General features: G+C 51.1%; 11 protein-coding genes across 11 annotated transcripts; 5 read left to right on the top strand and 6 right to left on the bottom strand.

Annotated features, from left to right (window-relative positions):
• Window positions 1-423: 423 nt before the first annotated feature.
• On the bottom strand, window positions 424-2122 carry sreA (siderophore transcription factor SreA; the record flags this gene model as incomplete). Its single annotated transcript, XM_056689014.1, has 3 exons — window positions 424-1178; window positions 1241-1761; window positions 1833-2122. The coding sequence occupies 3 exons, from the start codon at window positions 2120-2122 to the stop codon at window positions 424-426; spliced, it is 1566 nt and encodes a 521-aa protein (XP_056541443.1).
• A 2075-nt stretch (window positions 2123-4197) lies between these two features.
• N7482_006888 (TVP15 family protein) lies at window positions 4198-4798 on the bottom strand (the record flags this gene model as incomplete). Its single annotated transcript, XM_056689013.1, has 4 exons — window positions 4198-4370; window positions 4450-4539; window positions 4605-4720; window positions 4779-4798. The coding sequence occupies 4 exons, from the start codon at window positions 4796-4798 to the stop codon at window positions 4198-4200; spliced, it is 399 nt and encodes a 132-aa protein (XP_056541442.1).
• Window positions 4799-5573: 775 nt separating this feature from the next.
• N7482_006887 (uncharacterized protein) lies at window positions 5574-6313 on the bottom strand (the record flags this gene model as incomplete). The annotated part of the gene is made up of 2 exons (XM_056689012.1): window positions 5574-5887; window positions 5956-6313. 2 exons carry the CDS (start codon window positions 6311-6313, stop codon window positions 5574-5576), a joined length of 672 nt encoding a protein of 223 aa, XP_056541441.1.
• A 300-nt stretch (window positions 6314-6613) lies between these two features.
• Window positions 6614-8009, bottom strand: N7482_006886 (FAD-dependent oxidoreductase; the record flags this gene model as incomplete). The annotated part of the gene is made up of 6 exons (XM_056689011.1): window positions 6614-6957; window positions 7017-7392; window positions 7449-7552; window positions 7607-7710; window positions 7771-7908; window positions 7984-8009. 6 exons carry the CDS (start codon window positions 8007-8009, stop codon window positions 6614-6616), a joined length of 1092 nt encoding a protein of 363 aa, XP_056541440.1.
• A 1384-nt stretch (window positions 8010-9393) lies between these two features.
• On the top strand, window positions 9394-11010 carry N7482_006885 (OTU domain-containing protein; the record flags this gene model as incomplete). Its single annotated transcript, XM_056689010.1, has 3 exons — window positions 9394-9652; window positions 9748-10160; window positions 10210-11010. The coding sequence occupies 3 exons, from the start codon at window positions 9394-9396 to the stop codon at window positions 11008-11010; spliced, it is 1473 nt and encodes a 490-aa protein (XP_056541439.1).
• An 805-nt stretch (window positions 11011-11815) lies between these two features.
• On the bottom strand, window positions 11816-12711 carry N7482_006884 (type 1 glutamine amidotransferase; the record flags this gene model as incomplete). The annotated part of the gene is made up of 3 exons (XM_056689009.1): window positions 11816-12106; window positions 12177-12403; window positions 12471-12711. The coding sequence occupies 3 exons, from the start codon at window positions 12709-12711 to the stop codon at window positions 11816-11818; spliced, it is 759 nt and encodes a 252-aa protein (XP_056541438.1).
• Window positions 12712-13237: 526 nt separating this feature from the next.
• Window positions 13238-15153, top strand: N7482_006883 (putative MFS multidrug transporter; the record flags this gene model as incomplete). The annotated part of the gene is made up of 2 exons (XM_056689008.1): window positions 13238-14969; window positions 15035-15153. 2 exons carry the CDS (start codon window positions 13238-13240, stop codon window positions 15151-15153), a joined length of 1851 nt encoding a protein of 616 aa, XP_056541437.1.
• A 761-nt stretch (window positions 15154-15914) lies between these two features.
• On the top strand, window positions 15915-18074 carry N7482_006882 (Zn(II)2Cys6 transcription factor; the record flags this gene model as incomplete). The annotated part of the gene is made up of 4 exons (XM_056689007.1): window positions 15915-16682; window positions 16743-17028; window positions 17091-17460; window positions 17528-18074. The coding sequence occupies 4 exons, from the start codon at window positions 15915-15917 to the stop codon at window positions 18072-18074; spliced, it is 1971 nt and encodes a 656-aa protein (XP_056541436.1).
• A 551-nt stretch (window positions 18075-18625) lies between these two features.
• Window positions 18626-19706, top strand: N7482_006881 (NAD(P)-binding protein; the record flags this gene model as incomplete). Its single annotated transcript, XM_056689006.1, has 2 exons — window positions 18626-18694; window positions 18756-19706. The coding sequence occupies 2 exons, from the start codon at window positions 18626-18628 to the stop codon at window positions 19704-19706; spliced, it is 1020 nt and encodes a 339-aa protein (XP_056541435.1).
• Window positions 19707-21316: 1610 nt separating this feature from the next.
• On the top strand, window positions 21317-22699 carry N7482_006880 (WD40 repeat domain-containing protein; the record flags this gene model as incomplete). Its single annotated transcript, XM_056689005.1, has 2 exons — window positions 21317-21570; window positions 21625-22699. 2 exons carry the CDS (start codon window positions 21317-21319, stop codon window positions 22697-22699), a joined length of 1329 nt encoding a protein of 442 aa, XP_056541434.1.
• Window positions 22700-22772: 73 nt separating this feature from the next.
• On the bottom strand, window positions 22773-25073 carry dbp7 (putative ATP-dependent RNA helicase; the record flags this gene model as incomplete). Its single annotated transcript, XM_056689004.1, has 1 exon — window positions 22773-25073. One exon carries the CDS (start codon window positions 25071-25073, stop codon window positions 22773-22775), a length of 2301 nt encoding a protein of 766 aa, XP_056541433.1.
• Between the last annotated feature and the right edge of the window lie 26 nt (window positions 25074-25099).

Raw genomic sequence — 25099 nt, 5'->3', positions numbered from 1 at the left:
GCCTCAATCGACGACAGGCAGGATGGAGGAATGCGAGGTCATGATGACATCGAATTCTTCGGCCCGGGCCGAGGAGCTTTGCATGAAATTCAACACTCAAGGTTCAAATCGGTATCTAGGGGGAAGAGATACGACGGAAAGAGTAAGGCCATTAAGAAGAAGCAATTCCATTGTAGAATACAGTTCATCTCCGCGAACTATTTTTTGATGAGGAAGTGGGAAACAGTAATAGTCAGGGATGCAACATCCCAGGAAAGTAGTCTGTGGTATCATGCGCAAATCTCCGAGTATTTGCGCCGTGTATCAATGCGGAGGGAACCTCTCCACCGCGAAAAAGACCGGAAATATTTGTAGTTTGAATCTCATTACATTCGTCATAACTTGGACTCGTTTTTTGTTTTGTTGAAAAGGAAGGGAATAGGATTATCGGCCCATCGCGGCCAGCTCCCGCTCCTTGGCTCGCAGCGCTTCGCGCATTTGCTCGGTTTCCCGTTCCAGTTGGGCGCGACGGTCGGGTGCAGGGTCCGAGAATGAGGAGATGCTGGGAAGGTGCTGCGATTGGGGTGGAACAGACTGCATGGGAGGTTGGAGGGACTGAGGTCGGCCCATATGCGAATCACTGCGCGAACCGGCGTGATTCAGAATGGAAGAAATCGAGCTCAGGCGACCTGGAGGCGAAGGATTGGCCGAAGTCATGATTGGCGGCAGCTGATTAGATCCAGATTCCAGAGTAGTGGGAATAGGAAGGGCTTCCGCCGCGGTTTCTGCGAGTGTGCGTTTCTTGGGAATACCAAGGGAGTTTGGAGATGCAGATCGTCGTCCGTACTGAGATACCGGCGAATGGCCCAATCGCTCTGGTTCAATGAGCTTGGGAAGGTGATGATGCTGCAAGGGAGCGGAGCTGACATGGTAGCCCGTAAAGTCCACTGGTGGCGGTGCGAAGGGAGTTTGTCGCGGTGCATCCATGGGCTCGTTGCTCATGTATCGATAATGCTCATCGTGGGGGTGGGCTAAGGGTGCGGGAGATGCTTCGGGAGAGGCCGATGATCCGTTGGATGAGTGTGTGGCAGCAGTGGGAGACTGGTCACGTAGAGCGGGAACAACACGTTTGCGCCGCTTGATGATGGACTTTTTCATGGTGGTGGGACGATAGCAACCGTGGAGCTTGAAATACAATCCTGCTTGCGGTCAATAAACGGAAATCTAGGATAGATCGAAGAGCAGATCGAAAAATACACACCACAAGCATTGCAAATCGGGTGCCCATGCTCATCCCGCCGCCACAGCGGCGTGACCGTTGTCCCGCAATTTTGGCAGGCAACTAGAGTAGAGACCCCATCGGAAGGAGTGGTTTTAGCCAACGTCTCAGCTTCTTGAGGTGGAGGTGCTGGGTCTAAGTCAGGGGCAGAAGTCCGGCCCCATGAGCCATGAACAACGGGCGCAGGGCCACGGGTCGCAGCCTTGTAGATGCGGTTGTTGTAGGCCGGGCAGCCATCGCATCCCTCCGCGCCACCGGTACCGTTGCAACTTCCACCTCCTGGGCAGGAGCCCTTGCAGCCTCCTTCCGATGCACCATGCGAGTCGTTCATAGAAGGAGCAGGCGCGTTCGGTTTATCAACACCATCCGAACCTTGTTGCATCCGATTTCGTTTCGTGGGGCGAGCGACATTGCGAGCTTTCAGGTAGAGTCCGCAGGCATTGCAGATCATGGCACCCGTTGGCGAGCGGCGCCAGAGCGGAGTGTGCTGTGTCCCACAATTACTGAGCATTGTCAATATTGAGAGTCCAGATTGGGGGGGTTGTTGGAAAAGATGAAAAGAGAACAAGCTCACCTGCACGAGTGCCCTAGGAATGAGGTATCTTTCTGGGCCTTGGGGGATGTCTTATCCCGGGGTCCGTTCGATCGTTCATCGAGGAGCTGACCAGACACGGAGGAGGCCAGTCCATGATTTGGAGGCGGACTCCCCGATGCTTTAATCCCAGGGCCATCCCCATATTGTGCTAGATGTTCGCGACCCGCCTGCGCAGACGAGATCAGCTGCTGCGCGGCGTCCAAATCTTCCGCCGAAGGATGCCTCATAGGAGCGCTGGGGTCCCGGGAAAAAGAGCGTACCGTTTCCATTTGTGAAATGGACGCTAACATTACCACCGCGTATTCGGGGCCAGGGTCCAGTTGGCGAGGCTTCGAACCAGCAAAAAGGATGGGAGAAAAGGAAGAGGCCGGCGTGGGGAGATTCAAAAGTATAGCCCGATTGCGGAGGAGAAAGCTTCCAGGAACGAAACGGCGGAAGCGAGGAGAAGAGGGAGGATGCTGGGTGCGATGTGAGGGCGATGTCGCACCGCAGTCGAACGCCGAATTCGCCGTATCAACCACGCGACGAAAGGGTCAAATGTCGGTCAGGGCCTGTTGGACAGCGGCAAGCCGGAAGAGACAACTGCAGGTCGGGAAAAGAAGGCAGGTGGTGTCAAAGGGGTGGAAGATGAAACAGGACCAGTCCCACGGGGGTGAGGGGATGGCAGCAGCAGGAACAGCGGCCTGGTTCACCGGAATCGGGCAAGGCGTACAGAAGGTTGTTCTTAGAAACCGCCACGCAGGAAGATATCAAAAGAGTGTGGCGACCCAGTAGCCTGGGACGGTCAGGTGATGGGCGGTTGCGCCAGCTGACAGTGAAGCACCCCAGTCTGACTTAGCGGCTGCGAGGAAACCTGTTCAGAGACACTGGCCGCAGGAAGCCAAGCGGGACGGGGATTGAAGCCGAGTTCACTAAGGCCTGCAGGATGATGATCACAGTGCCTTGGGGGAGAGGAAAAGGAGGAGAGCGGGAGGGAGATAAGAGGGAAGAGGAGCCGAGGAATGAGGAGGGCAGATGGCGTGGTATGAGGTGATGCGCTAAACCAGAATGTCGGCGTCTAGCAGGAGTTGCAGCAGAAGAAAGGAAGGGAAAAGACGAGCGAAGCGATGCTTATCGAGCACGCAACGAAGAGGTTACGGGGCGTTTGGCTTTATCGATCTACGAAGGCGGATCGACGAGGCTATCAATCTATCGGCCTAATCGCACTGCCGAGCATCGCTATCTCATCTAATCTTTGGCTCACTGCGCTGCCCAACACGCTCTCTATTCATGGCTATTGCTTTCTCTGATAGGTCTGTCATATTGGGAGTGCCGGAAATCTCTGATTTCGATCGAATTTTACTTATTCTCCCCAGATCGCAACGGGGGTCCACCACCTGATGAAGTTTAGGGGACAGAATCAGTGGGAAACCACCTTCCCAGAGGAGGCGTGGGCGGGCCTTTGCGCAGGCAAGCGGCTTTGCAGGCGGGCTGATTGGTGGAGAGGGCAAACCGGGCAAGGTCAGCAGCAATCAGTCGTCGCTCGTTGGCCGTCGGCAGTGGCGGGCTCCATCCGGTGAACGGGCCTGCGAGGCCACGCTGTTACTAATACTAATAACGTTACCAACAGTCCAGCCCGTCACGGGCCGAGGGAATGTCACTACAGATTACTGTACACAACACATACGGAGGACAATATTCCTTCCTCGATAAAAAAGGCCCCCTCCCCCCAGTAGAAACTAGAACTATCTGACTATATCCTTGCTGCCAAACACCCTTGTTTCTACTTAGGGAGATCGTCGTAACCGTCGGACTTTTCTGACTATCACTTTAATTACTCTACTCCATAGCAGTCAATCACAGACTGAGAAATCTCCGTTCAAAAACACATTTCGGTCCGAAATGGCCGGGTCCGGTCGGGTCTAATCTCCCAAAGAGACATACTATATAGTACAGATTCCGTCCATGAATTCTCATCCACAGGTATCAAAAAAGAAAATGAAATCAAAAAATGGGAAAATATATAGCAAAAGAGGAGAGGAGAGAAAAAAACCTCATCTCCTTGCTATGACGTGCGGGTCTTCAGTGGTGAGGTGAACCCCTCCACTGCCAAGGCACCAGGGCACGCTCCTCCATTCAACTCAGAGCCAAATCTCTTGCACGTCCGTAGCCCTTATGTTCCGTGTATATAGCATTGCGAGAAGAGAAAAGCCTGCGCTGACCGTGCATCACGAAGCTGTTCGGTAAGCGTATTGCCATCTCTTCCATCACACCCGAGTCCAACAATTCTGCCATGCTCTTGCGCCACGCAGAGCGGGGCGCTACCAATCAGATCAATAAGACCAAATCAGATCCAGGTCCAGATTTAGACCTGCTCGGCGCCCCAGCCCTGGTCGGACTCGCGCATGTTGGAAGGAGGCTCGATGGACGGGATGAACTCGAGGACCAGGTAGGAGATACCGGTGATGCCGACAATCGAGGCGGCGATCTGGCGCAGTACGTGGTCGTGCAGCAGAATGCAGCCGACGAATATGTAGACTGGGATGGAAATCAGCATGCGTCTATGCAACAATGCGCCATGCACCCCAAAATTCAAGGCTCAAATCGAGTGACTTACAAATACCACGGCCCAGGAACGAGAAGAGGAACGAAGCGTAGCGATAGGCGTGGTCGGGGACGTTGGGGAGGAACTCAAGACCGGCAACAACTGGAAAGTAGCGTAAGTAACTGATCACAGACACATGAAGCCCAAAATGAAACCGCGGTTCTTACCCAGACCGAACACAATTACGTAGGCGCCCACGATGATGGAACTCATGGAGGGCGGGAAGAACTGGCTGATGCCGCCTAGCACCATGATCACACCCACCGCGATGTTGACGAGTCGACTGGACACATGTGTTAGTGCAGTCCCATCAACTGTGCCGGGCAACAGTAATGACATACAAGATGTTGGAGAAGTCCATTTTGATGATGGTTGGCGTGGTTTCCACTTAAGTTCAAGCGATATTCAGAGTCTCGAGGTCGATGGAGATGTCCCGGTCGCTAGGGAACGGATAACAGGAGAGCGGGGGTAGGAGAGTGGAATCGAGCGGTTCTTGATTTCACTAGTTTTCTTGTTAGTGTCTCCGGCATTTTCGGGAAGAACCTTTTGCAGCTGCCCGTCAATGGTCCTGACCGTCAAGAGCAGCAGCTGTGGGTTCGAGATCCGGGGGGCGGGAGCCTGGAGGCTGTAGTCCGTACCTGGCGGTTGTTGGATGGAGGACGGGGTGTGTGAGGGAGCGCCGCGCAAGATGCCTGAATATCACACTGAAAAGCCAAGAAAGAATGCGCTCGTGAGAAGGCTTGGATCGAAGGCAGAACGGGGGCTAGGCTGATGGAGGGAAATGAAAGCGCGGAGCGCGAGCGACAGCTGCTGCGCTGTCGCAAGCAGCGGGTCTGCCAAGCCTGGTAGCTGATTCAGCAGCCATTTGGACGACACAGCGACGCCGCTGATATGTCACGTGATAACATGTGCTGGGGCGGAAGGCTGGCGCTAACCCTGTAAAGTTGAGATGAGGGGGGCGTGCCAAGCCAAGATATCTTCGAGAGACACTGATTGATATTACACCTTAGGTAGCCGATGAACAGAACTGTATATATCCGCGGAACATTGATCTTTTGATATTCTCTGACCATGAAATTTACCTTTGTGCATTCCTCTTTCAGGTTAATCTGAATTTATACAAGAACTTTGTCCTCTCACATCTCCTCAAGTTCGGGCTGTTTTTTCTCCAGTCGGATTTCCGAGAGCCCGTTGACAAACTTGCTCATTGCCACGGGATCCTTCTGGAGTTTGCTATAAATTGCATGCACATCGCTTCCCATGCCGAGTTCCTCGGCCGTGCGAAGGCTCCGGGAATCGACGAATGGTGCAACCGAAGGCCAGACGCTCTGAACATTGTCGAGAAACAATTCCACTCCCAGATCACCCACTCCTTTAATCTCCTTCACCAAAGCCCGAATCTCCTCGCGGTCTCCATGGGCAGTTTCTAACAGGTTGTTAAGATCCCCATCTATGGAATTGCTCGTCAGCACTTCGGCCGGTTCCCATATGGGCTTTGTTGATACAGGGGCTTTATACCATAATTATTCAGAACAAATTCGGACAGGTTACCCAGGTTGGTGGCACACTGCTCTCGATACCGATTATACCCAACTTGTCTCAGTAGATCCGTTCGCTCTTCCCATGTAGTTCCCGATAGCTTCTCGATTTTGTGGTAATCGTTATTGATGAGCCCACAGATTGTGGATTGAGCCAATTGGTGGGATATAGGCCTTGATTTGACCATTGCGTCTATCACCATAGCGAGGACAGTATCTGGAGTAGACTTCATTCCTCCAATTTCACCAATCGGCGTTCCGGATAATGGGAGGCTGCCGTAAGCGTGGGTGACTGTATCAACCTGGGCATCGAAATCGTGCTCGCGGCGTTCGGGCATCGTGTCTCCTAGCTATTATTGAAAGGTTGAAACCATCAATTTACGGCTGAATGAAATGATCTCTAGTGATGAATTAAGGCCCAGTCGACAGCGAGTCTATAGGTAAGGAGGGTTTTGAAGTCATGCTGACGTCAATCTTACACTTACATTGCCCGTGAATCATACAATCTCGTTTATCTACACGATTTCATGAGCATTCTAGTAATGAATAAGTATAGATACGTTGTTTATACAGAATAACATGCATTATGCTACCAGTGATGTGAAGCACATCGCGGGAGTTGTCGTCATCATAGTTGTTTAAAGCTTAGCCCGGGTCTTGTTCTGCAGCGCCTCCTTAACCAGAGAAATCGCCATTTCCGAACATCCAAATGAGGCCTGGTATCCAAAGCCACCATGTCCGTAGTTATGAACAACTGTGACTCCGTCTATCAGGTCCTTCTCAATCCGAGGGCCACCTTCTCGCAAAGGCCGCAGGCCAACGCTGTGCCGGATAATATCAAGGCCCTCGATGCCCTGGCCCTCTTTAACAAGCTGTGGTGCGATCGCGACCGCACGTTTCATAATTCGATTAGCAAGGTTTGGATCCGGCAGTGCGTCCCAGTTATGCTTCTGGTAAGAGCCGCCGAGAATCGTGCCCCCACCTAATATACGTGAGCTTGGGCGTTTCCCACAAAAATTCCATGATTTGACCTGATCTCACCTGCCGCACGAGTCATCATGTACAGTGCCTCGTCTTCGCCATCGTCGGTTCCGGAGATAGATACCATCGGACCGGGGTCATTGCGGACGACGACAATCTGGCCCCGAGCGGGGAGGAGTTTCTCATCAAGGACTCCGCCAAGGAACTTCGATGAAAGTCCCGTGCAGTTCACAACCACATCCGCCTTTTGTCCTGAGTGATGTGCATACGCAGCGTCGGCAATATGCTTGAATACGGCCCTTTTGAAAACCGCACCGTTCTTGGTGCACTGGCCAACTAGCCACGGTAAATAGACAGCAGTATTGATGCAGACAGATGTGAACTTTTGGCCGTTATCAATGTCAGGACCCAGTTGACTTTTCGGGAGGCCCATAAACTAGTGTCCCTTTGTTAGCATGGGTCCTCATAGAGAACGTCTTTGGTTGAACATACGTTGGGCACCACATCCTTGTACCAGGGGTTCGGCCGCACCAATTCTGAAAACCAGTTACCAGTGGCTTTTTCCTGGTCCTTTTTCCGGTTGTAGATGAGAGCGTCTGGACCTTGTTAGAGAGTGTCTATATGTGTCATACGAGATATAGGAAACACACCGAGGAAGTGAATTCCCGCTTCGGGGTATTTCTCGGTAATCTTCTTCAGCGCTGGCCAAGTGTCTCGTTCCCACGCCTGGTGGTTGCTACCTTGCTTGCCAACTCTGATAAAGACGGAGCAGTTAGCTGGGCATTAGGTGAAGGTATATGGAACCCGATCATACGGCATGTAGTTGGCTCCTGCCCATGGGGACGCATATTCGATATCATAGTCACCCGGCATGTGCTTAGCGAGCACAGTGATCTTGTTATCGGGGTCTTGCGAGAGCAGGTAGGCAGTGGTCAGGCCTGAGACACCGGCCCTGGAATGCGTGAGTTCGACATCAAGAGACTTCAATCCCTGCTTTGCCTCGGCAGCTTTGGTGGATGATTCTTACCCCAGAACAACTATATTATAGGGCATTATTGGCTGAATTTGGCCGCAGAACAAAGTAATTTAGTTAACAGAGAATTCACGCCAAACAAAAACAGTAGGAATCAGAGGCTCAAATAGCAAGAAATAAGCAGGTAGCGGGCGGGGTGAGGAGAGAGCAGATAGCCTCCGCAGCCGTTATCACATATGATAAGAGGAATGGAGAGAGTTGGGGTAAAACACAGCCACACTGTGCAGGTCAGCGCGCACAATCAACGCACAATCATTGATAAGAGGAGGAGAGAGTTGGGGTAAAATACAGCCACACTGTGCAGGTCAACGCACACAGTCATTGATCCGCTTTCACAGGCCTATAGAAGTAGATTGACAGTAAACCAACACCAACAAGAGGTGCAGTAATTCCTATGCGCAATCGAGGGCCTTCGATATACTCCTATAAAGCTCACCGCACAAAACCGAATGTTTCTGTTAATATACCCTATGCTGTTACAACCTACAAATGACTCCTCATTAGCTTACCCTATTGTCCATCTTGTAGAGCTAATATTTAGTCAAGTCCCCTCAACCTAGGAAATTACTCGAAGGGTTGTTCGAGGACTTCCTTAGGGACTGTATGATCGATGTAACTGTGTTGCTCATTCCGGTGGCGGCTGATGAGGCGGTGTGGAGGCAAGCCAATTACAGCTATTGAAAACGGATAACGCGCCAAATTTTCCAAGTGGGGACGCGGAGGGAAACTTGGCCAAAACAAAGCTCCAATACAACTCCGCACATTCAGGCCAGAGGACACACAACTTTCGACCTTGAGTAAAGTAGCAGTTATCCACTAATGGCTATAAAATATTAATTCTTCTTAAATTCAGGAAGATGCAATTTTCACTCTGAAACTCTTTTCTTGCCCCCCTGCCTTGGCTCGCTCAGCAAGGGCTTTTCTCCGTAAAGTCCCGCGGTCTCCATTAGCGGGTCCACTGTATCCCTAGCAGTGAATGAATCACATCTTCAAACCGATCGCACAACCGGATGAAGTCTGATGATTACGAGTGAATGGATGGTGATCAGAGCCTATTTTATTCTGCAAGTCTCTCACAATGGGAATCAGTGCCATTGAGAAGTGAAAAGAGCTTCTTTGTCTGGCTAGTCTCCGATGTCATAGTAGCAACGCCTCACGTGTGACCCAATCATCACAGAGGCACGGCTTCACCGCCCCCGACTCGGCACTCAACTCTGGGCGGATGCTTGAATTCCTTTTTCAATTCATCGCACCCGCAGGGCTGCTTCACTCTGCGGGTTGTTTCTTCGCGATTTCGAGGCTTCTGCCTTTCAGAATTCCCTAGTCAACCACTTTTGGATATTCACATCTCATACACAAAACATAAATGACGCACTCGACCCGAGCAGGGCTCCCTTCCTCACCATGTCCACCCTCACACACGGTGGCAGAATTGTGCCCATACTTACGGGTCACCAACAACACCAACACCTCGACTCCACCACCCCAATCCCGGATGTACTAGAAAGCCACTCTCCTCCGGTGGCAATTGACCAGTCCTCGCTGCTGGATCAGCGAGTGGACTCTGAAGACAGGCGTCAAAACAGAGCTCTTGACCACAAGTGTTTGGCGATGTCTTGTCTAACGGAACGCGGCCTTTTTGCTCTGCCAACAGAAGGAGATGGTAAGCCGGACCTCTAATTTGATTTGTTTCGGCTTGTCACTCGGATAAGCAAGCTGTACTACCTCGACTTTCCTCATTCTGACGCGTCCCTACAGGCAATTGTCTCTACTATTCTCTCTCCGATCAACTGTATGGCAACTTCCAGCATGGTGACGAGATTCGCCAACTTCTCGCACGCCACATAGCCAATAATAAGGAGTATTTTATGCAATTCATCGTTGCTGAGGGCGGCGAGCGCCGTCGTCCCAAGCGAGCCGCCGTCTCCGCGTATGCTACGCGTTCTGCCGATGTAGCAGCTCCTTCAGAGGAGGACAAAGAGCGTCGGTTCGAAGAAATGGTGGCTGCAACTCGTAAGAACGGCGAATGGGGAAATGCCGAGCACCTGCAGGCATTTTGTCAAGTCTACCGCGTCGACATCAATGTCTACACCACAGATGGTGTTCAGGCATTCCGAGACGTCAATGCCTCGCATGATGAACACCGAGATGTGATCCACGTTGCTTTTCACGTATGCTCATGCATTTCTTGCGATGGTGAACTATAGCTAATCAACACAGGACTTTAAACATTATTCTTCGGTGCGGGTATTAGATGACCACCACCAAGGGCTCTTTGCTAGGCCACAAACCCTGGACCGGTCTCCCATACTGTCAAAAGGGACCGATGCAGATCCCAAGGTGTGCATTCTCCCTGACTCGAAAGATCAGGTTCTCGACACGACGGACACCACCGCATCAACTACAGACACCGACAACCTCAAAAACATCAATTCCACCGCCGACGCCTGCTATACTACCTATGACCCTGCTCTGAAAGATACCGGCCTGGCTGTCGACGTTTTTCCTCCCTGGGACATCCAATCCATTCAAGATGGCCTTGGTGGTCGATATGACCGCGACACCATCGTGGACATGCTGCAGAAATGTCGCGGTGACATTGACCGAGCATTCGCTGCTCTCCTCGGCGAAAACAACGAACCCACAGAGAAAACGTTGGGCCCAGGTCCCAACTTCAAACCCAGTCTCCAGGTATCGCGGGAGTCGTCTCCCTTCAGCACTGGCAGCAAGCGTTCTGCGGACGACAGCGACGACTCTGAGGATCCACGTCCAGCTGTTCGACGAGGCCGACCAAGGAAGCGGATGGTCTCCAACCTTACCTTAGGCGTTGGTATCTCCTTTCGAGACGACCAGAACGAGCTCGTTTCGCTAAATTTACGGATGAAAGCAGATGCTGAAAAGGCAGAAAAGGCACACGCCGTCCTGGAGGACCAGGAGGTCGCTATTCCAGAACAATCGGAGGAGGCCGCCAAAAGGGGCCCTCGTCGCAGCGGCCGCCTTTCGAAGCCTCGGTCGGCTTAAAGGGGGATTCCGTTCAATTGTCGCCTGTTTACTCGATTTATTTTTTCATGCGCCCCCTAGTTTTCTATCTTTATTTGCAGCGATCAGCTCTTGCATGGTGATGGCGTTGGTGTGAAGCATCTGGCATATTGGAATATGTTCCTTGGCTGTACGTGTGCATTGTCCACATGGATCACACAGCCAGGTTGGCTGGGAGAGGCGTTTTGAATTACTTGCATCGAAGGAGGTGCCTGGTGCACTCAATGGGCTCACGACATGCATCTATGGCGAGGACAGGGAGTGTCTTTTTAGCTTAGATGATTTTGCTGGTGTTTGGTGCCGGAGCGGTTTTGCTGCGCAAGTACGCTTGCTACCTTCCACCTGACGATACCTAGCTAATTTTATTTCCACCATATGGTGGCTGTATTGCTCCCGCATGACTTCTACGTGTCCTAGACTTTTGTGTAAGCTCCGAGGCAAACATGCCATAAGGGAAGTGTGCTATTTCAGCCTAATTTTATAGTTCGATGCACCTCCCGTCACACCGCTGTGCCCAGCAAAACCAATTGGGCTATGCAGACCGTGTAACTAAAACCATATCATTTCCTACTCCTGCCCGATAGCATGGCAAATCATTGATTTCTATTGAAGCGGTGAGATTATCGCCTGTATCACCGCCTGTATATACAGATGGTATCGGCGTCTAGTTGTGAATTGATATCGCCTCTTCCCTCTCGAGCTGTCTTAGTACAAGTTGAAATTATTGAGAGCTGCGGTGCACACTCCATGCCCAGGCCCTATGCAAAATCAAACAAATTATCCCTAATTAATCCTCCCGTAGAAACTTGAGGAATGTCGCCCCGATGGAAACCCCATCGTGCTCATTACCTGTCCTGCTCAGTGCCTCCAGTGCTTGGTCCTCACTGAAGACACCCGCCTTGGTTCGAGTCTGGATGATTTCGGTCTCGATCTCTTGAGTAAATTCTGGATGGCCTTGGACGGTGATAAAGCGGCCAGGGGAGTACATGCCCTGAACGGCACAGCGGGGCGAGGAACCAAGAAGGGCGACACCCGGAGGGCAGTCGAAGACGATATCTTGATGCATTTGCTGGATGCGCTGTGCGGTGATTGACATGCAGTTAGCTTGGAGTCCACGTTCCCGCAATGCGACCATGCAATGAACGTACGATCCTGTCCAGCCCAAATAGCTCCTTTCCCTTCTCGGTCAAGTCCATTCCACAAACCGCGATCTCCCAGCCTTGATTACTTCGTCCCACCTTCACGCCCAGCGCGCGGCCCACGATCTGGTGTCCGAAGCAGATTCCGAGCAGGCGGACGCGGTCCTGCGCCAGGACTGACTGGGTGAATTCCACAAGGCGGTTGATCCATGGCACATCTTCAAATGAGTTATGTTCTTGCACATTGTGTTTCGTCAGCATTCGGCGTTTATTATGGCCGCGAGATCCAACCGGCACACTCACTTGAGCCAGTGAGGAGCACGGCATCAATATCCTCCAGCTTGGGGTATTCCGTTCCGCTCACGATGTCCCATTTTGATATTTGAAGGCCTGTCTCCGGGCCGAGCCGGTCGAGGTGATTGAGCGCCTTCGCACTCGCTGTAAGAAGAGCAGTGAAGACGCCTCCATATCCGTTGTAACGGCAATTGGTGTTGGGAAGCGGGGTGTCACATTCCAAGACGGCGATCCGAAGCGGAGGGCGCATGGTCCCGGCGGCCTAGTTCGAGACCTTGCGGTGCTATCAGATGGGGAGGAGGATAGTGCCGAGGTGCAGATGCATGCAGTAGGTCGTTCGCAAGTTGCAAATCGCCAATTGCAGCATGCTGGATGGAAGAGGCGAAAGCAGCCGGTGTCTCGGGCGATGGGTTATCCCTCCTATCTTATCGCCTTGCCGGGTCTGGCTTTGCCACTTACGCATTGCCGAGATCCTTCCCCCTAGCGCGGTGGTCGGCCTGCATCTACATCTAGATGAACCCTGACAGCCCGGTCCTTGAACTGCGGGGCGGTCTGACCTGCCATCGCTTGCTGCCTGGGTGGGGCGTTGCGGCCAGTCAGACAAAGGTTGGTGCTCGCTCATTTGCCGCCAGACGAGAACAGCAATCGCACGAGGAGAAGATAAGAGAAAATTGCGGCTGAGGAATGGAATAGAAATACCAATTCCATAGGGGGGGGGGTTAACGCGTCCCTATCTCTGCACAACGCGCCAATCCAGCAGCTCTGTGACTCTCACTATGGCCGCCGAGGCGAGGAGAAGCATGTCTGCTTCCCACCCTTCCGAGGCTACTCCGCTGCTACGCGACGCCTCTACCCACCAAACCACATATTATCGCAGCGTGCTCAGTCACACGGGCGATATTGGAACAGAATCATCTAGCCTCGAAGCGGACAACGAGAATATTTTCCCGGTCCTGACCCAAGTCAGTTCCGCTCAACCAAGCCTGGACATTGAGCCGAACCTGATTCAATTGCCCTCCGCTGGCTCGACGGAAAGAGACAATGGGTCTATTGCTGATACTCCTTCGATTCCACATAAGGAGACGGGTTACGCGGCACAATTCATCAATGTATCCCCAACCCGATTTTGGGTGATTTTCTCGGGCATCATGCTCGGTTATGTGATCGGGTTCTTCGACTCCACATTAATGGCGTCCAGTCACCCAGTGATCACATCATATTTCCATGCTGCGAATTCGGCATCGTGGCTATCAACCGCCTTTCTCCTCACGTCCACGGCATTCCTGCCCCTTTTCGGGCGCATCTCCGATGCCTTTGGTCGTAAACCCGTCTACCTGTTCTCGATTTCTATGTTTTTTGTGACCACAGCATGGTGCGGTCTGGCTCAAAGCATCGGCAGTTTCATCGCCGCCAGGGCTTTCTGTGGAATGGGGGCTGGCGGGGTCTTCTCTATGGGCCAGATCATCTCTAGTGACCTGGTGCGCCTCGAGTATCGGGGCGTCTACCAATCCTATATCAATCTTTGCTTAGGAATTGGTAGCTGTACCGGGCTTGCCTTTGGCGGGTTCCTCTGTGACCGAATTGGCTGGCGGGGTGCATTTCTCATCCAGCTGCCGTTCATATTTGTCTATCTCGTCGCTTCGGCCTTTACCGTTCCAGCCGATCTTGGGATCAAGTTGGTAGGGACGGAGCGCCAGACGGTCTCGCAATTGATCCGCAGCATCGACTTGACCGGCTCGTTTTTCCTCGTCCTAGCAGTCACCGCGTTGATTATGGGTTTGAACCTCGGTGGAAACGTTTTCCCCTGGAGTCATCCCCTCGTCATATGTTCCTTGGTTGCAGCTTTTGTCTTGGGTATTCTTCTTGTTCGATATGAGCGCAATGTGCCACGCGCTGTGCTTCCAGTGGAGCTACTTTCGAAGGAACCTCGAGCCAGCATCATATTTGGCAACTTCTTTGGATCGATCTCTGTCAACACCATGATGTTCAATGCGCCCCTGTACTTTCAAGCAGTTAAGCTTGCCAGTCCCACTGCCTCTGGCTTACGTCTCGTGGCCGCATCAATCGCCGTGACTGTTTCAAGCGTCGGCACCGGATTTCTGATCACCTGGTCGAAACGTATGAAGCCGACAATCATACTTGGCGGGATCTGCATGATTGTAGGAGGGTGTGCCGCGGCTTCGATGGGTATCACCACTCCCGATGCTCTCGCCATGATCTGTGTCTCTTTCTCCAGTCTTGGCCAAGGGTTTGCGTTCCCGAGCTTGATGGTGTCGATTTTAGCCACCAGTGAGCAAGATGACCAGGCCATCGCAACCACTACCCTTGGTTTGGCTCGCAATCTGGGCTCCGTGCTGGGCGTGGCCATTAGCAGCTGGATCTTCCAAAATACCCTGCTCTACGAGCTTGAACACAAGGTGACAGGCTCAGAGAAAGAGCAAATCATCATTCTTGTCCGCCGGTCCATCCGCGCCATTGCTGAGTTGGACCCATTCCATCAACAACAAGGTTTGTTCACCGGTTGACTTCGTTGCCTGCCCGCTTTCCATGTTGAAGTGCTGATGATAAGACAGTCGTTGGAGCATATGCCTTTGCTCTCCGGGTCACCTTTCTTTCCGCGGCTATTTGGGCCGTTATCATGTTAATCCTGCACTCGCGACTTCGTTTGCCTAGGTTAGGAAGCAAGGCGTAAAAGATCAATACGGGTTGACTACATCCCATACATCTCACAAGATGACGCATTAGATGTGGATAAATTAGGTACTAGAATTTCTGACTGCAACTATACTGGGTCACTTGTCGAGGACCATTGTCCTTGCAGAAATTCACTACAGGGATGTAAATCTATAGTACCGGTTGCCCTTGCAACCAGTATTCCCAGCAAGATTGACTCACTAGCGCCTTGGGTTTACTATTGAATACTCTTCACGTTGCCGCGGACCCACATCTCTTCCTCGCGGACTCCGCGTTTTGATCCACAGGCGATCTCTGGACTTTCTCCGACAACCACCGCCCCAGAGTAACTCCAGTCAGATCCATTTCGAGTACAGCCACCAGGCAATGGGCTGGTAAGTTGGCTTTTCTAGGGCTGACGTGCCATTGGCTGACCTCATTGTGCAGCAGATCCCGCCTGCTCTCCCTGCCCGCCCCTCACCAGCCTCTGTGCTCTGCCCGCCCGGCGAAAAACGAACCAATCCCCGCGGTCGCAAATTCCACGAGCCCCCTTCAACCCTTTTATGAGCTTGGGAATACGTCTCTTTGATCCCAAAAGGACCCTCAAGTGCTACACACGAACATGGCCATTCGAGGAAATTCAGCAAGGAGATTTTGCGTATACGGAAACCCCGGCTCGGCTCGGAAGCCGATTGCTCCCATCGGCGCCGGAGACTAGATACAGGGGAATGAGTGTGTGGGACTATATTGACGAGCGAAAGTCTGCTTCAAGAAAACGAGATGAATCTCAAAACTCGATCTCAGGCCAAGTCGCTCTCGCAAACACCCAAGGCGAACCCGAAACCTACAACGGCAAAGGGCCAGAAGCGCAATTCACCGCGCCAATCCAGCGCAAACCGGAAAAAGTCCTCGGAAATAGCAGATACCAAGGCCAAACGGGTTCGCACTGGATGCTTGACCTGTCGCGAACGGCACTTGAAATGTGACGAGGCCTTGGGGCGGTGCCTAAATTGTCGCAAGTCGGATAGGGTATGCAGACGAGGCATTCGGCTGAACTTCATCGACATACAAACCGTTGCGCCTCCGCATATCATCGCTCGACCGCGAGGTGCAAAGGTGACTTTTCGAGATGACTCGCGCTTCATCGCATCAGAGTATGTTGGGGGGTTCGAGAGATACCCCCCGCCACAACCGGACAGCCCTGTCGAGGAGAGAAGACAATTACAACACGAAGCGTTCAATCTCATGGGATCAGACCAGCTAACGAGCCTTTTTCAATCGGTGACCCACTCATTCGATCCATCTGCCTTTGACTTTTCCCATGCCGTGGCTGCAGACTTTCTTGTTGGGCAAGATAGCTGGCATCATGGGCCTCATCTCATGCCGGGCGACGAATTACTACCCCACGGAACGTCTCGTTTTGCGCATAAACTAGCGATGAAACAGTATAACCCATCATCTTTAAGCGATCCCGAGCAGGTTTATCTTTTGCAAGTTTTCGCTGATGAGGTTGGGCTTTGGATGGACTCGCTAGATTCCATGCAATATGTAAGAGCAAAGAGAGCCCTATTTAAATGAACGCCTTGACAGAACCTGACTCGGATTTAGTTCTCGCAAATCCTACCTTTACATGCCATCGATGAGCCGTTGTTACTACAGGCCTTTTTAGCATGTGGCGCACGACATCTTTCGCTTGTGAACTCCTCATTTGAGAAGGCAAAAGCTGCACATTACTATGATTCAGCCACTCGGGATCTAATGAATGCCATGCAAGACCCGAATCGTGATTCCGTTCTATGCACTACGGCCGCGCTGGCTCTCAGCATTTACGAGATCATGGCTCCGCAGCAAACACCAGCAGCGAATCACATTGCAGGTTCAAGAGCTCTGATTCGTGAATGTGGCTGGACAGCTAAAACACCCGGTCTTGGGGGGCATCCTTTTGGATCAGTGTAGGTATGGAACTATTGAGCTCTCTACACTACAAGTGGATGTTGTCCTGGAATCCCGATACGTGGGGAGTTGATATGGATATGCGTCAGCATCAGCATCAGGCGCATCCTTTCGGGAAGGCTGAAGACCTCTGGCTACACCGGATCATCTACATATGTGCCAAAGTTGCCAATTTCCGCATTGCTACACAGTCACTTCAGTCGTTGGATGGCTCTATGGATCATGCCAATGAACTGAGTGATGCCTTCCTGGAGTGGAGCCACTGCGATTCCCTGTGTGAACAGTGGTTCGAAAATGCTCCAAGATCATTGAAACCTCTTGGTATTGTGCCACAATGGCAGACTGAGCCCCGGTCCGCATTCCCAACAATTTGGTAAGCGTCAACGTTTTTCTCTATAAAAAATATATCTCGATGCCGAGCTGATACTCCATTTTTTCAGGCTCCACAAGCGGACCGCGATCGTCTCACAACTATTTTACCACACAGCTTGCTTATTGCTAGGCAAGGCCCACCCATTGCTAGGTGAATTTCATCGCAAAATGCAACAATCACATGCCCGTGACATTTGTGGTATTGTCGCAAACACAAAAGACAGGGGTGTTATCAATGTTTCAATCCGCTGTCTCGCCATTGCCGCGGAGTGTTTGGACAGCGAGGATGCGCAAAAGGAGACTCTGGGATTATTTGACGCTATTGTGAAAGATACAAGCTGGCGCGCTGAGCCGATCAAGGATGAGCTCAAGCGAATCTGGGGCTGGTCCGTTCCGCACCTTGAAACTGTGGACCCTACCCAAATGCACAATCACCATTATGGGCTAGACCTAGCTTCACCGATTCCCAAGGGCCCAGAGTTCCAACCTGGACTGTCGAATCCACTTTTGGATGTGGGGGACTTCTCGATGGAAAACCATCCGTACCAGGAGCATTATGTTGTGCCTCATCATCATGTCCTGGATCATCACTTATACGGGCCTTATCTCCTCTGACGGGTCGATAATTAAGAACCCATTGTTTTGAATCATTCCGGTGGAATGGTGTTGTCTTTGTTCGATGAACTCGAATCTTTTGTATCTCTATACCCTGATACGAAATGAGCTATAGCAGAATAAACCCCGTTTTAGAGTCGAGCGTTCAATCCTGACTAGCATGTCAACCGGGCACAGAGACTGCTTAGTTCAGCCTATAATCTTTGAGCCAGCCACTGCTTTGGGACTGAAGTGCTGTTGACGCGATTTTGCTTTGAGTCAATCCTTTTGTGTACTTGGAGCGATGGCCAACTCCGGAGTTAGCGATTAACCCCGACAGCGCGTACTAAGACCGATATGTCCACTACGAGGGCTCAATAAGGCTGTGACTTATTACATAGCATAAAACGCGATCACTTTGCCCTCTTTTACATTTTACGGGAAATTCATCGACGTCTAATCGTGGGCGAACTCGGGGTTGTCATAACCACAGCTCTCACATCACCCAACAGGTCTTCCCAAACAGCAATAATCATTACTCAAGTTTTTGTCCTTACTCAATAAGAACCAAAATGACGAAGTATGCGAAGGATCAGCCCAAGGGGTTTTTGAATCGAATCCAAAAAGTGGCCATTGTCGGGGTATGTCAGTCTGTTCATAACCGCGCATGATGTCACAACTTATACCTATGGAGCAATACAGGCAGGGGGCAAAGTAGGGAAGCACCTCACTGAGCCTCTTCTCAAAACTGGAAAACATATAGTGACGGCTATCACGCGCCCAGACAGCACTAGCAAACTCCCAGATGGTATCAATGTTATCCATGTCGATTATAGCGGCGAGGATGACACTGCACTGGTTGAAGCCGTACGGGGACAGCAGGCCTTGCTCATCACAATGTCAGTGACTGCTCCGAGAGGTACTGTCAACAAGCTCGTACGTGCGGCAGGCAAGGCCGGTGTGCCATATGTTCTGCCCAACTGGTTCGGCCATGACGACGCCAATGACTCTCTATGTGATGATAGCATGCTCAGTTCCAGTCGTGACAGCATTCTGGCTGAGTTTGAACCCTTTGACGCTACTTCTTATATCTTTTTGGTCTGTAACTTCTGGTACGAATTCAGCCTAGCGGGGGGACCCGATCGGTATGGTTTCGATTTCAAAAAGCGCTCGTTCATACAATTTGATGACGGAAATGTGGCCATCAACACAAGTACCTGGCCTCAGTGTGGCAGAGCCATTGCTAGCCTTCTGAGTCTCAAAGAACTTCCTGAAGATGATATGGACAAGTCGCCCACGGTATCGCAATTTGCGAATAGCTCCATTTACATCTCAAGTTTCCGACTGAGCCAGCGTGATATGTTTGAAAGTGTCAAGCGTGTTACGGGTACTTCCAATGCAGACTGGACCATCAGTCGTGAGTCTGCAGAGCAGCGCTGGAAGGATGGTCACGACGCTGTGAAGCAGGGTAATTTTGGAGCATTTCCGAAGATGGCCTACAGTCGCATGTTCTTTCCTACCCGAGATGGCGACTACCAATCCCGCCGTGAGCTTCACAATTGCTTGCTTAACCTACCAGTCGAGGACTTGGATGAGTCCACCGCTATCGCTATTCGTATGGGGGAAAACGACGAAGTTGTGCAGTCACACTAGGAGAATTGCAACTCTACTTAGGTTATCACAATGGCAATAATCATAGCAGGCAATCGAGAATAGTCTGCAACGAAGCTTAAATTTTTATCTTGTGTTCTGATCTAGACAGCTTTGGCGTGCTTCAGATGTAATAGTGGTGCGTTCCTGTCTAGTTCTCTCATTTTAGCTTATAGAATTATTTTATCAAAAGGCAGAGCATATAGTTCTTAAGCATAGTCCTTGAGGACTACTAATACGTTTCATTTCACTAAATATAGGTCGTTTTCAATTTGTATGACTACCGGGTGGTTTCTCTTCCAAAACTCGCCTCTTGATTCAGTCCATTCTGAATTTCGATTCGAGATTGTATAGTTTGAACATAATCATTATTTCACCAGTTAGGTGCTTGAATAATGTTCCTGGCGCTCTATTGCCTCTTGAGTCTGTATCGAGGGAAATTTAATCAAAAAAGAAGAAAAGTCTCTCTACTCAATTCTTTTTGTTCATGTTCCATTCATCACAAGCAGGGCTTATGGTTTAGTGGTATAATACTCCTTTCGCATGTATAAATGAGACTAGGAGTGGTCCGGGGTTCGATTCCCCGTGAGTCCAGCTATTATTTTTAAAATTTGATTTTTTCTGAAATGTGGAGTGGGAGAATGGCAATATGACTCGTTGGGGGCATGGGTTTCTGGCCGCCCGGGAGTAAGTGGTCACGGGGTTCATCATGCTGACTCTCGTGTTTTTCTCTACTCGAATTCACCGTAGCCCTGTGGGGGTGAGCCATAAATATCTATTGAAGCCCAATCAACGTGAATTTCTCATGAGAACATTTTTTAACTATCCTTTTTAAACTCCATAATCATATTTCAATGTTGCCTTGGTAGCTGTTGGTGATGCCCACAATATATCTTGGCAGTCCAGTTCGGAGCATGAGAACCGAACAACCAGCATCGGGGCGCCAGAGAGCTAGCACGACCGTCGTTTGAGTAAATGGAGTATTAGGATGACTTTGATTTCAACTAAAGATGTTAGGAAAATGCAGCCCAGATCGTAAAGAAAGACTTCAGATCGTTTTTCAAGCGAGACGCCCTTACATTTCTCAGATTATATTTCTCATGTTTCCCGCGCTCGATGGCTTCGTCGCTAAAGTATCCCGTGGTCAGTACAAAGAGTAATATGATCACGACTTCTCTAGTGAGGGCATGCTATTCATGCTGACATGCAGTCGGCAGGAGCCCATGAACAAGATCATTCACCCTTGAAGAATTTTGATATAATTTAAATCTTTGTCAAAGAGGGTGAATTTGACATGAAATGTCCCTGTTAATGGAAAGTTCGTAGTTTCACGTGAGGGGTTTCAAATTAAAAAAATTCGTCTGTAGCTCTGTCATTAATTCCCTACCTAGCAACTAAATTTCATAAATCCAGTCCAAGACTTCTGTGGCACAAGAAATCATCATGTTTATCCAACCGCGCACTCTCGTTATGGTGCTAAAGGGCGGGACGGGCGGACCTTTCTTCCCGCGACCGCTGACAAGTACTTGCGATCCATCGACTCTGATTCATATCAGCCGGGCGCCCTGCCCAACACAACATCCAACATTCATCCAAAGGCAAAGTCACCGGGAATGGCTAATACATCTGGTCAGACCCAGCAGTCGTCGGCGACTCCAGTCTATATTTTACGGGGACATGCTGCCCCAATACATGCATTGAACGTCTTTGCGCAGAACCTGCGACTTGTTTCCGGGGATGCGGATGGCTGGGTAGTCATCTGGGATCTGGTCACTAAACGACCAATCACGGTATGGAAGGCACATGAGGGCGCTGTGCTGGAAGTGAAGGGCTTCACTGTTGGTCCACAAATATCAGAGATTTATACGTAAGGTCTTGGAAGCGCTTGGATTTGTGACGCCATGTGCTAACCTGCAGGAAGACATGGTCGCGACCACAAACTCTGTGTCTGGAAGCTTCGAGTAGAAGATGAAACGTTCCTCGACAAGACACTCCCAGTTGACATGGCTAGCTCTGCCATTCCGGAAAAAAGGACTCAGCCGTGGCTGCTTCACTCTCTACCTGTCAACGCGCTCAATTTCTGCGCCTTTTCAATGGCCTTCATAGATGTGGCTGGGGGCACATCTTTAGGAGGCGTTCGGAAGGAGCCAGATACAACACGCCAGGATGTTCTTTTCGCTGTACCCAATGCTATCGACTCAGGAGGAATTGACATCTTCCACCTCCCATCTGAGCGCCGGCTTACTACCATAAAATCAGATCCATCAGTTAAAACCGGAATGCTGATGGCCGTCAGTCTTTTTGTATCACCATCCGGAGATGTCTTCGTTGCTTCTGCCTTCGAAGACGGGCATGTCATGGTTTTCATGCATAAGGGCCCTCTCAGTCCAGCCACCTTCGAGCTCACCAACATCAGTTCAAATCCCTGGAAGTGGAATAAGCTCTACGCCAGTCGTCCTCATACCCAACCAGTTCTATCCCTCGATGTCTCTCCCTCACACAATTATTTCATCTCATCTTCCGCTGATGCCTTGCTCATCAAACACCCGATTCCTCGCCCCGGCTTTGAGGGGTATACCTCTGCTGCGAACTATACAGAAGACAAGGCATTGAAAACAATTAACACGAAACATTCTGGGCAGCAGGGGCTTCGCATTCGAAGCGACGGAAAGGTGTTCGCGACTGCTGGTTGGGACAGCAGGGTCAGGGTGTATTCTGGCAAAACAATGAAGGAGCTAGCTGTGCTTAGATGGCATAAGGAAGGGTGCTACGCTGTTGCGTTTGGGGTAACGAATCCAATTTTCCAGCCAACTCCTGATACAGATGAGGTCAAAGATTCGAGTAGTCAGGAATCAACTCAAGAAACGAGCAGAGGAGAAGCGCCGGAGAGGTCGCTCGCGACTGTGCACCATCAACGATACCAAAAAGTACAACAAACTCACTGGCTAGCGGCTGGATCCAAGGATGGAAAGATTTCATTATGGGATATCTATTGAAACAAATGCTAATGCTCTTGTACAATCATGCATCGCCCAGAGACAAAAAAGAAAAGAGGAAATTTAAATAGACCTAAGCCAGGTTAAACTCGTTGACGGCACTCATGTGCTCCTTCACCTTGGCCCTCATTTTGCGGGAGGCTTCGCGGGCGGCTTCGCGGGTAGCATCGTCGGTACTCGACATAGTATCGCCCGCAGCACCATCAGCCTTCCTCTTCCTGCCCAAAGCACCACCGCGATCGGCCTTGAAATCTTTCTTTGTCTCCTCCTTACCAGGACGCAGACCGGGAACATTGATCTTTCCGGGTCGATCGCGTAGGGCGAAGCTCTTTGCAAGATGGCCCAGATGAAGCTCTTTGATGTTAAACATGCTTCGCTCTGCAGCGATGTGAGTTGCGTATGCCCGAATGTGCGATTGGAATGCACGGCGTGCCATCTCCAGATACTCTGGGTTATCCAAAGCCCATCGTTCAACGTCCATCTGCCAGTCCGTAGTCTTCTCTTCCCAGTTCTTAGAGCTAGCTTCGGTGTTTCCACCAAAGCCACGCTTCAGGATCTCAGTGGCATCTGTGCGGGTGAGAGCCTTTCCACCATCGCGATAGCCACGCTTGAGGATCTCAACGTATTTCTCTTCGGAACCAGGCTGAAGGAAGATCACAGCACGTCCGTCACGCCCCAGACGTGCGGTACGGCCAATTCGGTGGGTATGGTCATCGGCGCTGAAAGCAGGGTCATACTCAATGACTAAGTCGACGTTGGGCAGATCCAGACCGCGGGAAGCCACGTCAGTACAGACCATGACCGAGGCATCCTTGCTTTTAGAGAACGAGTTGAGGGTGGCAGTTCGGACGTGCTGGGGCAGGGAACCATGGAGTCTGTGGAGAGCAACAGGGTTCGCAGGGTTCGCAAAGGCATTTCCAGGAGCGATAGTGCCGTGTGGTGATAGTTGTTCGCGTTCCTGCTCTTTCTCTTTCTTCTCATCATCGTTCTCTTCATCGTCTTCGTCGTCGTCGTTTTTCTTTTGTCCTCTTTCGCCATGCTTCCTTGACAAGACTTCGAAGAGGAAATCAACCTCGTCTGCGCAGGAGACGAAGACGATGGCTTTCATCACAGAGCCCTTGCGAAGGAATGTCCGTTTGAGGTAGGCAGTCAACGAGACCAGACGCAATTTAGCTGCCACAACCGCGTAGGACTGTTTCAGCTGAGCAGGGACACGGAACGATTCCTCTTCGTCCTTGTTCGCATTTCGAGTCTGCTCGTCCTCATCTTCGGGGTCTGCTTTGATATGCACTGCGTCCTGCAGACTGATCTCTCCCAGACGTTGCACATTCATCTTCAATGTAGCGGAACACAGGATTGTCGTCCTCCGTGTTGGCACACCGGGAACCCGGCTCGGTCGTTGTCTCGCGTCAAGCTTCTTCACAATGCCTTGCAGTTCCTCCTCAAAACCCATATCCATCAAGCGATCACCTTCATCCAAAACTAGCCATCGAACGTTGCTGACATCTAGCACCTGTGTGTTGTCTAAATGATCCACCAAGCGACCCGGGGTGGCCACAAGGATATTCAATCCTTTCCTCAGACGTGCTTTTTCTGACTTTTTCTTCTCTCCACCAATGACTGTACCACCGACGAGCCAGTTCGCGCACCGGAGAAGATTCTCCAGCACAACGGAGATCTGCTTGCACAACTCACGGGTTGGAGCCAGAACAATTGCAAATAATCCGCTGTCACGGTGCACACCCGCCTCTTTCGTTGCTTTTGAGAGAGCCATGATCCGGTCTACTAGCGGGAGAAGGTAGGCCAATGTCTTGCCTGATCCAGTCTCGGCCTGAATAAAGGCATCGCTTTGCTCTTTCAACAGTTGTGTGATCGAGGCTTTCTGGATCGCTGTCGGTGCCTTCAGTTCCAATTTGGTGAGCAGGTGCGCAGCCAAGTTCGGTGACAAGCCCAGGTTCGTAAACGTATCAATCCCGTCAATCAGGGGAGCATTGGTCGGTTTCGCATCCTCCATCGGCTCATCATTCTTGGGTTCCTCAGTGTGTTGCGATTCGGGATTGCTGGTAAAGAGAGACGACACAAAGTGGCGGGGATGTTGCTGCGACCGCGACCGTCGGTCGTGATCGCCACTGTCTGGGAACTCGCGAGATTCAGTAGTTTTTTGTCGCTTTGTCGGCCTTGTCCCGGGGATCGCGATTTTATTCGGGTTCTTCGATTCGTTGTTCTGTTTGCTGCCATCCCCAGGCTGGGGTCGGTGCTGAGCGCGCTTTTTCGCTGAGAGCCGGTCCCGCCATGTCCCTCCTTTGAACTTGGCCTCCGGCTTGATCACGGAATCGCTGATGGCGAAATTCAAAAGCATTCCATCTTCAGCCATGGCGAATAACAAATTTCCCGGAGAGC

Source organism: Penicillium canariense (assembly GCF_028826845.1).
Source record: "Penicillium canariense strain IBT 26290 chromosome Unknown utg000004l_segment0_segment0, whole genome shotgun sequence".
Classification (NCBI taxonomy): domain Eukaryota; kingdom Fungi; phylum Ascomycota; class Eurotiomycetes; order Eurotiales; family Aspergillaceae; genus Penicillium; species Penicillium canariense.
The sequence above is the reverse complement of the archived record's forward strand: the minus strand, read 5'-3'. Positions and strand labels throughout refer to the sequence as shown.